Source organism: Mastomys coucha, unplaced genomic scaffold, assembly GCF_008632895.1.
Source record: "Mastomys coucha isolate ucsf_1 unplaced genomic scaffold, UCSF_Mcou_1 pScaffold2, whole genome shotgun sequence".
In the NCBI taxonomy this organism is placed as follows: domain Eukaryota; kingdom Metazoa; phylum Chordata; class Mammalia; order Rodentia; family Muridae; genus Mastomys; species Mastomys coucha.
The window spans coordinates 3,006,580-3,020,029 of NW_022196902.1; the positions used below are offsets into that span (position 1 = coordinate 3,006,580).

General features: G+C 42.3%; 1 protein-coding gene across 1 annotated transcript in view; it reads right to left on the minus strand.

The window, feature by feature from the left end:
- Rab32 (RAB32, member RAS oncogene family) overlaps positions 1-900 on the minus strand; it is a 14,966-nt gene extending 14,066 nt beyond the window's left edge. The window contains exon 1 of the mRNA XM_031380373.1: positions 502-900. Coding sequence (XP_031236233.1) covers positions 502-745 — 244 coding nt within the window. The 5' untranslated portion in view covers positions 746-900. The remainder of the gene's footprint in view (positions 1-501) is intronic.
- Between the last annotated feature and the right edge of the window lie 12,550 nt (positions 901-13,450).

Here is a 13,450-nt window from a genome sequence, read left to right on the forward strand (position 1 = left end):
CATGGTTGAAAAGTAACCAGGCTTTGTTGGTTTTAGTTGTACAACTAACTAACGCAGTGGTTCTCAGCCTTCTTAATGTTGACACCCTTTGATACAGTTCCTCACGTTGTGGTGACTCCCAATCATAAAAATTATTTTCGTTGCTATAAGTAATTTTGCTTACTGTTATGAGTCATATAATGTAAATACCTGTGTTCTCCAAAGATCTTAGGCTACCCTTGAGAATGAGGTCGGGACCCAAAGATTGAGAACCGCTGCACTAACCCGTAGTGAAACTTCAGGCAAGTCCTTTAGCCACCAAGAAGTTCAGTAGGAGAGGGGTTAGGCCTCCAAAAGTCGACTTTCCAGGACCCTTTCAGTCCCTCCAGGTGTCCCTCATCTTCCCGTTCTATTTGTTTTAAAAGCGCAGCGGCTGAGAGCTCGGGCAGAGAAAAGAACAGAGAAGAACCAGGAGGCAGACAGGAGTGAGAGTCTGGTGGTAACGGGACGCTGCCCTCTTACCCGCGATGTCCCACAGCTGCAGGCGCACGAGCGTCCTGCTGTCCCAGTTGAGGACTTTGAGGGCGAAGTCCACGCCAATGGTGGCGCGGTAGTGCTGGGAGAAGAGCTGGTGCACATAGCGCTTGATGATGCTCGTCTTGCCCACGCCGAGCTCGCCGATGACCAGCACCTTAAAGAGGTGCTCTCGGGTCTCCGGCGCCGCGGTGGCCATTGTGCCCTGTTGCCCGAGTCCCTCGCCCGCCATGGGCGACACGGCTTTGGGAACTTCTTCTCCAAGGCTGACAGGACAGATCCTCCGTCCGCGCACCCGGCGATGCAATCATGAGAGTCACGGGACCCGGAACCTACTGCGCGCTTCTGGCCAGGACAGTCTGGGTGCACCCTGCACGGGGCCAGCCTAGTTCGGGCACTTCCTCTTCGAGAGCGACCCTGAGCGGTCCACAGTGCCCCCTGCTGGTCTTAGACAGAGGAGTGCCAGGGCTGGTCCTTGATGTCAAGTAACCAGGGGTAGGGGGTCAGATGACAATTTACAACGGACTAAAGCTGGGTTCTAAGATAAATCTAGTTTAGCTTTAGAGGAAGCTTCATGCTGCTTTCCATAATGACTGGAATTTTCATCGTCTGCTAAGCTGAGCAAGCATTCTCCTTTCTCCACACCTTAGCCAACACTTTCTCTCGCTGTTCTGGTAATAGCTATCCTGATAAGTGTGAGGTGATGCCAGCATGGGGTTTTGATTGACAGTTCCCTGATGGTTAGTGATGTCAAGTTCTTTTGTTATACACATGTTGGCTATTTGTGTATTCTCTTTTAAAAAAATGTTCCTTCAGATCACTTTGGCTATTTGATAAGTGGGCATTTGATTATTCTGTTTGTTTGGTATGCAACAATGTGAACTTATTAATGTTTGGGCATGCAGTATACATATATTTCTACCAGTCTGTAGACTTCCTTTTTCGTTTTGCTTTGGTGGCAAGAGAAATTTCTAGTTAATGAACTTCCATTTGCCTGTTTCAGCTTTAGCTTTGGCATGATTTCCAATATCCGTTGCTAAGCTCAGGGCCAATATATGACCCAAAATATGTACTTTCAGGATATACCCTTAATAAATGAAATCAGCCTAAGAATTTAATGAATTCATTGTTTTTAATAACTGAGTAGTACTCCATTGTGTAGATGTACCACATTTTCTGTATCCATTCCTCTGTTGAAAGACATTGAGTTCTTTCCAGCTTCTGGCTATTATAAATAAGGCTGCTATGGACATAGTGGAGCACGTGTCCTTGCTATATGTTGAAGAATCTTCTGGGTATATGCCCAGGAATAGTATAGCTGGGTCCTCAGGTAGTACTATGTCCAATTTCCTGAGGAACTGTCAAATCAATTTCCAGAGTGGTTGTACCAGCTTGCAATCCCACCAGCAATGAAGAAGTGTTCCTCTTTCTCCACAACCTCACCAGCATCTGCTGTCACCTGAGTTTTTGGTCTTAGCCATTCTGACTGGTGTGAGGTGGAATCTCAGGGTTGTTTTGATTTGCATTTCCCTGATGACTAAGGATGTTGAACATTTCTTTATGTGCTTCTCAGCCATTTGGTATTCACAGGTGCCTGATATAGCTGTCTCCTGAGAGGCTCTGACAGTGCCTCACAAATACAGAAGTAGAGGCTCACACCCATCCATTGGACTGAGCACAGGGTTCCCGCTGAAGGAGCTAGAGAAAAAACCCAAGGAGCTGAAAGGTTTGCAGTCCCTTAGGAAGAACAACAATATTAACTAACTAATACCCTCAGAGCTCCCAGGGAATAAACCACCAACCAAAGAGTACACATGCTGGAACTCATGGCTCCATCTGCATATGTAGCAGAGGATGGCCTAGTTGGTCATCAATGGGAGGAGATGCCCTTGGCCCTGTGACAGTTCTATGCCCCAGTGTAGGGGAATGCCAGGGCGAGGAAGAGGGAGAGGGTGTTGGTGAGCAGGGAGATGGGGGAGGGAATAGGACTTTTTTTCCGGAGGGGAAACTGGGAAAGGAGATATCATTTGAAGTGTAAATAAAGAAAATATGTAATAAGAAATGTTCTTTTTCCCTCACTGGATGGTTTTAGCTTCTTTGCCAATTATCAAGTGACCATAAGTGTATAAATTCATGAAATTCTTAGGCAAATGGATGGAACTAGAAAATATCATCCTGAGTAAGGTAACCCAATCACAAAAGAACACACATGGGATGTTCTCACTGATAAGTTGATATTAGTCCAAAAGCTCAGAATTCCCAAGATACAATTCACAGACCACATGAAGCTCAAGAAGAAAGAAGACCAAAGTCTGGATGCTTCAGTCCTTCTTAGAAAGGGGAAGGAAATATTCACGGGAGCAAATATGGAGACAAAGTATAGAGCAGAGACTGAAGGAAAGGCCATCCAGAAACTCCCCTGCTGCGGACCGAGTTCGTTGCGGAGACCCCAGTTTCCATGGGATGAGAATTCTGGTCAGGTGGGCAATAAGTCAGCAGATGACAAACAGACTCAAGACACAAGGGTGTGTTGAATCTGAATGTATTTGTGCAAGGTGAAATTCAGGCTTAAATACCATACAGCAAGCAGGGCAGATGACAAGAGTCATGAGGGTTACAGCAAGGGTTGCAAGACTGAGGTCATGTAGGCAAGTGACCGCCACACCAAGGTCAGTGGTCTTACTGACCAAGATCACGTATCCAGTTGTGAAGCAACTGGTGTCCACCCTGCTGGGGCTAATTTGGTATTTCTATGCTAATTCTCTGGTTCTACTAGAGGCAAGGACTAGGAGGTTCCAATCTAGCATTTCCTAGAAGGAGAGGCCCTTGGTCTTGTGAAGGTTCTAGGCCCTAGTGTAGAGGAATGTAAGGGCAAGGAGGCGGAAATGGGTGGGTGGTTGGGGGAACACACTCATAGAAGCAGGGGGAGAGGGAGGGGGATGGGGGTCCTGGGGGAAGACAGGGAAAGGTGATAACATTTGAAATGTAAATAAAAAATTATCTTATAAAAAAATAAAAGAAAGAAATGAAATCAGCTTCTCCAGGAAGGTGACTGCACACCTAAATTCATGACAGTATTATTCACAATAGCCCCAAATGGAAGCATGCATGAACAGAAGAATGGAAACTATATTGAGTAAATATACATATATTTATATTTACAAAAATGTTTGTATATATACACAATAGCTTACACTTTTTTTTCTGTCTTAAAATGGATGTAACAAAATGGTGAAACCAGCGAACATGTTGCTAAGAGAAGTTGGCCTGGCATGGAAAGAGATGGGCTACAATGAAGTGCTTATTGTTAGATCCCCAGTGCTTCCCTAGTAGAGGAATTGGCCGTGGTTCCCACTCCTGCCCCTTGAAACTTCTTGACCTTTTCAGGCCCTTCACCAAGCTGCAAAACTAGCAGGTAGGTGCTCTAAGACAGGATAGGGCAACGGGTTTAGTCTGCTGTCCAGGGCCAAGGCAACCCGAACCACAGTGTATCCTATTAAATACCTCCACAAAACAGATAAACTCAGATCTGCAACCTTTAATGTTTATAAAGCTGAGAAATCTCATGTGTTCTATGGGATACTGTTGTATCTCCTCCATCCATCGGCTTCTCCTGCTGCGAGTGGTACACATACTCCAACACCCACACATCCACACATCCAGTTTGGTTTTTGTTCCTTTTGCATAAGTACCGAGGAGTAGAGTTTCTGGGTCATAGCATCTCTACATTTTGGGGGATCAGCATCGTACTATCTCCCACAATGCCTGTAATATTGTCATTTGCAAAGATCCAGAATTTCTAACAGAGTCCCAGTGCTGTCAATGCTGGGCCCATACTTTGGTTTAGAATTCAGTCATTTCTGTGTCTGACTCAACCAGAAAGCTTGTTTTCTAAGGAACTCAAACCTTCTGTTTAATCTTTTATAAGGAAAACCCTGGCATCTGCTTTTAGCAATCAAAGCTTAATGAGCTTGAGGCATAGACATGACTTAAGAATGAAAACTTTCATAACCCCAAGTAATATAAGCATTGAACAGTATCTGAGTTGGTGATGGTTACAAAAATAGAAAGAGAATGGAGAGCTTATAATTCTGGATTGGTTTAATGGGGTGCGGTGGTTTGAATATGCATGACACATGGAGTGAGTGGCACTATTAAGAGGTTGTAACCTTACTGGAGTACATGTGGCCTTGTTGGAGGAAGTGTGTCATTGTGGGAGTGGCTTATACCCTCCTCTTAGCTGCCTGGAAGCCAGTCTCCTGTTTGCCTTAGGATCAAGATGTAGAACTCTCAGCTCCTCTAGTGCCATGACTGCCGGGTGCTTCCCACCATGATGATAATGGACTGAACCTCAGAACCAGTAAGCCAGCCCCAATAAAATGCTGTCCTTTATAGGAGTTGTCTTGGTCATAGTATCTTTTTACAGCAATGGAAACCCTTACTAAGACATGGGGAAACAGTTTTTGTTTTCATTCATAACAAGAAAATAATACAAATATTCTGAGGCTTGTGACTGAATGGGTTCTTTTATTTGAAATAAAATTTGTATTTACTACATTTAAGAGTGACTTCAATTGATGTTTTCAAATAAGTTTCTTTTGTGTTTTTGAAAAGAGGGTCTTACTCCATACCTTGAATTTGAGATCTTCTTGCTTTAGGCTCTCAAGTTCTAGCTCAGCCTTTCCACACAGCTTTTCATTCTGTGTTTCCTTTCTCTTTCATTTGGAATCTATTTCCCACAGTTAAGTCATCTCAAGCTTTTCCAACCAAACTCTCTGCAATCTTTATATGCTAGATAAAAGGTTTACCTGATCTTTTCACTACTGGTAGACATATATGTTAATTTATTGATTTAAAGGCTTACAATTGTGTCCAGAAGTGTTTTCAGACATTTGAGGTAGAAAGACAAACAGAATGGACAAATTTCTTGGTCTCCAGGACTCCATGTTGGAGTGAGTCCCAGAGAAGCAATTTCTAAATAATCTGATAACCTTTTTTTTTTTTGCATATGCACTTTATGAAAAAAATACCATTTAGTGATAATCATTGGATGGGAACTAAAACTATACTAGTCAGCATGGTATTCTAGAAACAAACATTGAAAATGTTTCAAATATGTTTTTCTTGATGGTCACATTAAAAACCAGCCAGTTCTGGGTCATAATTGAAGTCCGTGCTTTCCTGTGTTCTGGGCTGCCACCCTCTCTTAGTTCATGGGTTCTCATCAGAACAGGTCTGTTTCTGTGTGGCTTCCTCTTCTATTGGCATATGTGTCAAACTTGTACCAATCCCTTACATGGCTACTGTAGCTTTGTTATGCAGTTTCTTCTAAATCACACCACTTTCTTCTATATTCTGTTTGTATGTACATGTACAGGCTTGTTTGTGCATGTGCATGCATGTATATATGTTTCTGGAAACAGTCTATAATATTTCAAAATTTCCTTTAATGTTCCAGTTTCTAATGTCAGCTTCTGCAGACATACTGCCAGGCAATTTTTTGGAACTAGAGTGAGTAAAACTGATTAGTTTGAGGAGAATTGAAAATCAATATAACACTAAATCCTTAAATATATTGATATGATGCACCATTATAATAATGCAAGTACTAATATTTTTCAATAATAATATGAGGTTGTATATTTTACCCATTTACAGTACTTTTCCACAGCAGTTCTATACGTATGTGTATATAAGGTACTCTGCATTCCTTCTTTTAGTGGCTTCTCTTGCCCCTCGACTTCTTCTTGCTGTCACATTCTTCAAAGTCAAAGACTTGTAGACAGTGAATCAAGAATAAATTAGTGTAATTTTAAGCATTTGCTTCTAGAACTACATTGCACACCTATGTGCATTTACTGATTATTTTTGTTCCCAATATCTATATGTTTAATTGTTCTTTATCTTATTTCACTTCCAAGGACTTCCAGTATTAAGTTTATAAAAAATGGAGAGAGCATAGAACCCAGTTAAAATATTTTACATGTATGGGCATCTTGCTTGCTTGTATGTTTGTGCCTGTATGGTGACACACACACATACACAGACACACACACACACACACACACACACACACACACACACACACACACGGTGCCCACAGAGGTCCAAAAGGTACCCAGGAACTGCAGTTATCGACAGCTGCAAACTGTCATAAGGGTGGGGGGAATTCAACCCTGGTGTTCTGGAAGAGCAGCCAGTGCTCTTATTCCTGTAACATCTCTCAGCTCCACCCAGCTTTAAATGTAAAGTGATCTAAGGCCAATGATTTATTTTGACAAATTCATGATTCATAGATGGTATTGAATTTACAAATTATGTGGAGACACCATTTGTAGCTTCCATATTCCACACTAGTCACCCTGCTGTTATTATTTCATACTGATAAACAAGTCACAAGGGAGAGTGCTTATACAATTATTCGACACAGTGCTAGAAAGATACCTGAGAGTTCTACTTCTGGATCCACAGAGTCAGTGAGTCATTTGGCCTGGCTTGAGCTTCTAGAACCTTAAAGCCCACCCCTAGTGACATTCTTCCTCCAACAAGGCCATACCTCCTAATGGTGCCACACCCTATGAGCCTCTGGGGGCCATTTTTTCAAACAACTATACCCATTCAAGATACCATAGTAAAGTTGGTCAACATTTGAACTAATTTTATTCCTAACAGATTTTTCAGTCTATAACCTTGATGGTTCTAGATATGTAGTCTAGCTACAATGTAGAATGCACCTCAATTAGATATGTCCAAGCATTTCATCACTTTTAAATTTGAGCTATGAGAGTTTGGGAGGGAGACCACACAGGTGAAGAATAGCTTTTCTTACCAATCATATAAAGAGTATAACAATTAATGGAGGCTGGCTTACAGTTCAGGGGCTGAGTCTGTTACTGTCATGGTGGGAAACATTGTGGCAAACAGGCAAATATGGTGCTGGAGAAGGTGCTTGGAGCTGTACATTTGGATCTTTGGCATCCAAATGTGACACGTTTGGGATCCTCAGTGACATATTTCCACCAATAGGGCTACACCTCCTAATAATGTCATCCTTCTGAGCCTATGTGAGCCATTTTCATTCAAACCACCACATTCCACTCTCTGGCTCCCATAGGCTTGTGGCTTATGCCATGATGCAAAGTTGTATTCATTCTAACTTCAAAAGTCCCCATCCATAGTCTGTCATAGTCGCCACATTGTTTAAAAATCCAGAGTTCATTATTTTTGTCTTAGATTCATGTCAATTTCTTAACTGTAACCCTTGTAAAATCAAAATAAAAAACAGATCCTATACTTCCAACATATCATGGGGCAGGAGATATATCACCATGCCAGAATGTAGGGAAAAGAGTATAGTGCGGAAACACTGGACCAAAGCAAAACAGAAAACCAGCTGGGCAAACTCCAAGCTCTGCACCTCCATGGCTGATGTCAAAGCACTCTTCAGATCTCCAATTCCTTTCAGTTTTGTTAAATGCAACCTACTTTTTTCTTTTATGTTGGTTCCACTCCTTGTTAACAGTTTTCCTCAGTATGTGTCCCATGTCTCTGACATTTCCACCATCTTGGGGTCTCCCAGACAATCCAGGCTTCACCTTCATAGCCTTACATAATGCCTTCCTTCTCTGGCCTTCATGCAAGGACACTCCTGACACACACCTGGCTTCCGTGACATTCCTTAACTGCAGAGGGATACTCAACAATCCTGCTCTTCTGTCTTTGACGCTAAAGTGAAAACCATGTGGCTAAAGCTGCCAAGTTCTGCTGCTAGCTGAGGCTGTACCATGGCCTACTCATTTAATTACATCTTTACCATCCTTCACTATATAAGCTTAGCTGTGCTAGCTCTAGCTCTGTAGACCAGGACGGCCTTGAACTCATAGATCCACCAGCCTCTGCCTTCTAAGTGTTGTGATTTAAGGTGTGAGCCACCACACCCAGTCCTAAGCCTTTCTTTAATTCCTTTTCACAAGTTGGAAACTTAGCTGGGTAGGGTCTTGCGCTGAGGTCACCACTCCCTTTATTCTACCTGCTAACATTAGGTTTTTCTTTAATTTGTTTACACTTGTTCCTACCCCTTATCTACTCAAACTGTACATTTTGTACTTTTTATTGCTCATATTGCTCCTTTTAATTATAGATCTGCATAAGTGTGGCTACTAACAACCCAGCAACATCATCAATACTAGGCTGTCCGGAAATCGCTCCGTCAAAGCTTTTAAAGCATGACTCTTCAATTTAGCCTCAGGCAGAATTATTAGGCAAGGGCAGAAAGCAGCCACATTCTTTATCAAAATATCACAAGAAGGATCTCTAAGTCACATACTAATATGCTTCTCTTCTGATACCTCTTGAGCCAGGTTCCCACAGTCATACCATTCTCAACACCACTGTCTTCCATGTTCCTACTAGTATGGCCCATTAAACCCCACTTGCATGTCCAATTGCTTTTCCAGTCCAAAGTTCCAAAGAATTACGTATTCTTCCAGGCAAAAGCATGGTGAGGCCTATCACAGCAATATCCCATTCTCTGGTACCAACTTCTGTTTTAAGGATTTATCGGTAGAAAGAGACACTATGCCACAGCAACTCTTATAAAAGAAAGCATTTAATTGGAGCTGGCTTACAGTTCAGAGTTTTAGTCCATTATCATCCTGATCTTCAGGCAGCAGGAAGACAGAATGGCACTGGGCCTAGCTTGAGCATTTGAAACCTCAAAGCCCACCATTGGGGATCCACTTCCTCCACCAAGGCCACACCTCCTAATAGTGCCACTTCCCATGAGGGAGGCATTTTCATTTAAACCACCACAGAGTACATAGTACCACAAGGTTTCTCAGATTAAGAAAGATATCTGTGCAAGTTCAAGCACATATGTGGATCTTAGTACTTAGTGTCTCTGTAGATGCATGTATGAAGGTGTGCGTGTGGGCATAACTTATGAAACTAGACAAAGGAGCATGGAGGAGGGAAAGAGGTATTGATGGGGAGAGAGTAAAGAAGCCCAGGTGCTATCATGGTGGAAAAGAGGCTTCTGATAGCAGGAGAGTATCAGATGGAGTAGATTAGAAGAGGTGGGGAAAAGGAGAAACGAAAGTAAATAACTGCACACCATGTGTGTGTGTGTGTGTGTGTGTGTGTGTGTCTATGTGTATAATTCTTTTTTATTGGATATTTCCTTTATTTACATATCAAATGTTAACCCTTTTCCCGGTTTCCTTCCCTCCCAGAAACCCCCTATCCCATCCTCCCTCCCCCTGCTTCAATGAGGGTGTTCTTCCACTCACCCAACCCACTCCCACCTCCCTACCCTCGATTCCCCTATTCTGGGGCACCTATCAAGCCTTTATAGGACCAAGAACCTCTCCTTCCATTGGTGCATGACAAGACCATCCTCTGCTACATATGCACCTGGAGCCATGGCTCCTCCTTGGTTGATGGCTTAGTCCCTTGGAGCTCTGGGGAGTCTGGTTGGTTGACATTGTTGTTCTTCCTATGGGGTTGCAAACCCCTTCAGCTCCTTCAGTCCTTTCTCTAATTCCTCCCACTGGGGACACTGTGCTCAGTCTCAAATTGGCTGTGAGCATCCATCTCTGTATTTGTAAGGCTCTGGCAGGGCCTCTCAGGAGACAGCCATACGAGGCTCCTTTCAACATGCACTTCTTAGCATCCACAATGGTGTCTGGGTTTGGTAACTGTATATGGGATGAATCCCCAGGTGGGACAGTCTCTGGGTGGCCTTTCCATAAGGCTCTGCTCTACACTTTATCTCCATATTTGCTCCTGTGAGTATTTTGTTTTCCTTCTAAGAAGAACTGAAGCACCCACACTTTGGTCTTCCTTCTTGAGCTTCATATGGTCTGTGAATTGTATCATGAGTATTTGGAGCTTTGGGGCTAATATCCACTTATCAGTGAGTGCATATCCATCTGTGTTCTTTTGCGATTGGGTTACCTCACTCAGGATGATATTTTCTAGTTCCATCCATTTGCCTAAGAATTTCATAAATTCATCATTTTTAATAGCTGACTAGTACTCAGTTGTGTATGTTTTATATTTAAGTGTAAAGGAATTTACTTATTGACCTCTTGCTAGTTTTGAGCATTGGTCTATGTATAACACCACCCCAATTGGCAAATGAGTATATACAGTTTCTCTGGAAATTTTTGGTTTTTAACAATAGGTTCTGCTTTTTAACGAACATATCCAGCAAGAGGTTTAGTGCAAAAGGCTGCTCAGATTCTTCTTTCTTTGCTTCCTCCTTCTGCTCCTGAGCTGAGGAAGCAGCAGGCAGTGGCAGGATCTGTTTGTGCAGCGATGGCTGCTAGAACAGTCCCACAAGATCCTCCACTGTGGATTAGATTGTCAACATTGGCATTGGCCAGGGCCTGGCAAACAAGCTGGCTACAAAGACTTGGCACTGACAGCAGCTATTCTAATGAGGACATTGATCTATCTTCCCTGGATGCCACACTGTTGTGCAAGATGAGAATGGAGTAGATAACAAGTGAGCTAGGAGGTAGAGGCCACCATGCTGACTGCCTCACCCCAGTGTCACTGCCCTCTCAGCTTCCTGAGGAGGGCTAAGGACTCAAGAGGCAGCTGCAAAGGGGGTTGGACGTTTGGTGATTTCTTTATCCTTGACATTCTAAAATAAGTTCAGACTATGGACCTTCTTAGATTCACTGGACTTGTACTACTCTGTCTGTCTATTTCTATTGCTCTATCCAAATACCCAACAGCAACAACTTGAGGGAGTTGCAACTTAAAGTAAAACAAATTATTTTGCCTCACTGCTTCAGAGATTTCAGTCAACGTGATAAGGAAGCCATGATGAAGGATAGCTCACATCATGGTGGTCAGAAAACAAAAGGAGAGGGAGGGCTCGTGCTGACCGACTCCTTGCCCCCTTTCATTCCACTTAGGCGAACAGCCTATGGAACAGCAATAACCACATTCAGGGTGGATTAATCCTTCCTGGAAATGCTCCACAAAGCAGTCCAATTAATACAGAGTGGTCCACCCTAAAGTAGATCTTATTTCAGACCATAAAAGATAAAGACAGCGGGAGGGAGCAGAGGCAAGTGGTATTAAACATTTAAGGCCTCTCTTGGTTCAATCCCATTAACAAGATTTACTGTCACAGGACTCTCAATAGAGGATTGTATATCCGTGATTCCTAGAATGAGCCTTAGGTTGTATCATTTCTCATTCCGTACCTTTCACTTCCCTGAGTTTCTCTCTTTGAAATGCCTTTTAGCTGGCTTTTAAACTTCAGCTACTTTTTAAAGTTGGTTTGTTTTAGAACTGAATTTCTGCTTTTGTGACGGCAGAGATAATTTTGCACAGCAAACCTTTCCAGAGTTCCACAGTGTACATAAAGCCGTTCTTGTTTACTTGTTCATCAGACTCCAGGTGGTGGGCTTCCTTGTGACGTGGCTAGGTCATTGTTCTGGCACCTCAGGGGTGTCTGCTCCGCGTAGTCCTCACTTTGTCTTCTGCCTTTTAAGACTTTATTTTGAAGCTAGAATGTTTTCTCTTCTACTTGCAAGTTGAGCTTCGTGCCTATAGCCCAACATCAATAGATTGGATATTTTCCAATCTTTGGGGGAAAACGCAGTAGATATTCTTTGCAAAAATAATCTATGTTTTGCCTCTTTTTTTAGATGACTTTAGAGAAACTATCTTTTAAAATTTTATTATTTCCAAAAAGTCATCTTTGCTTACTTTTATTTTTATTTATTTTTCCTGAAAGTGGTACTTCTTAAGAAAACAAGCTTTATTCCAATCTCTCCTGGACCAAAGTTTTCTCTTTTAAAATATTTGTCCTAGTCATTAAATTTCTTCAGTTTTGGAGATTTCCATATTAAAATTGTTTTTAAGATTTTAAACTTTTATGAATATACATGCATATATGTGCACTAGTTGTGTGTCTGGTGCCTGTGGACACCATAAGAGAAGGTCATATGCTTTGGACCTGAAGTTATGGATAGTAGTGACCTACCGTGTAGGTGGTAGGAACTGAACCTGGTCCTCTGCAATAGGAACAGGTGCTCTTAGCCATTGAGTCATCTCTCCAACCTCAAGTTCTTTCACCTTTATTATGTCTTGATCTTCTATGGGAGGAGCTATTGTTAACATTCTCATATTTCTCCAATTCAAAAGTAGGACAGTATCGTCCATTGCAAGGTTCATAAACAATGCCAAGGGTTGTATGTTTCACTGAGGATAAATAGGTGAGAGCATGTTGCACACTCCGTATCAGTATCTGTGGCTTTCTCCTCAGCTCCTCAGTTTCTCTAGAAAAGCATTTTTTAGTCTCCTATCTGAGAGATATAAGCCAGGGTGCAAGATGAAGGCATGATAGTATCCTAATCAAGTCTCTTGAATAATCCACACTCTGCCTTTCTGTATGGCACTTGGCTTTGTATTTTACCAGCCATTTTCCCTAGTGTAGTAATTACTGATAGTAATCTTTATGCTGTTTACAGGAAGATGCGAGAGAATGTTGTACAGGATTGTAGAACTTAAAGTAACACTAAGAAGCTAGAAGAATTGCTCCACAATTAAGGATACTTTCTGCTTTTGTAGGGGTACCCATGTGGGGCATCTCAAAACTTACCTGCACCTCTAGATCTAGGGGATACAACATCTGACTCCCTCCTCTGGCTTCTTAAGCTACTTGCACACATGTAAATACATACACACAACACACATACATACAAACACACACACAAACACACATATGTACTGTGGAGGTTTAAATATGTTTGTCCCTCATAGATTCATGTGTTTCGATACTTGGTCATAGGGAGTGGGAATATTGGGAGGTGTAGCCTTATTGTCATAGATTCGTGTGTTTTGATACTTGGTCATAGGGAGTGGGAGTATTGGGAGGTGTGGCCTTATTGTCATAGATTCATGTGTTTCGATACGT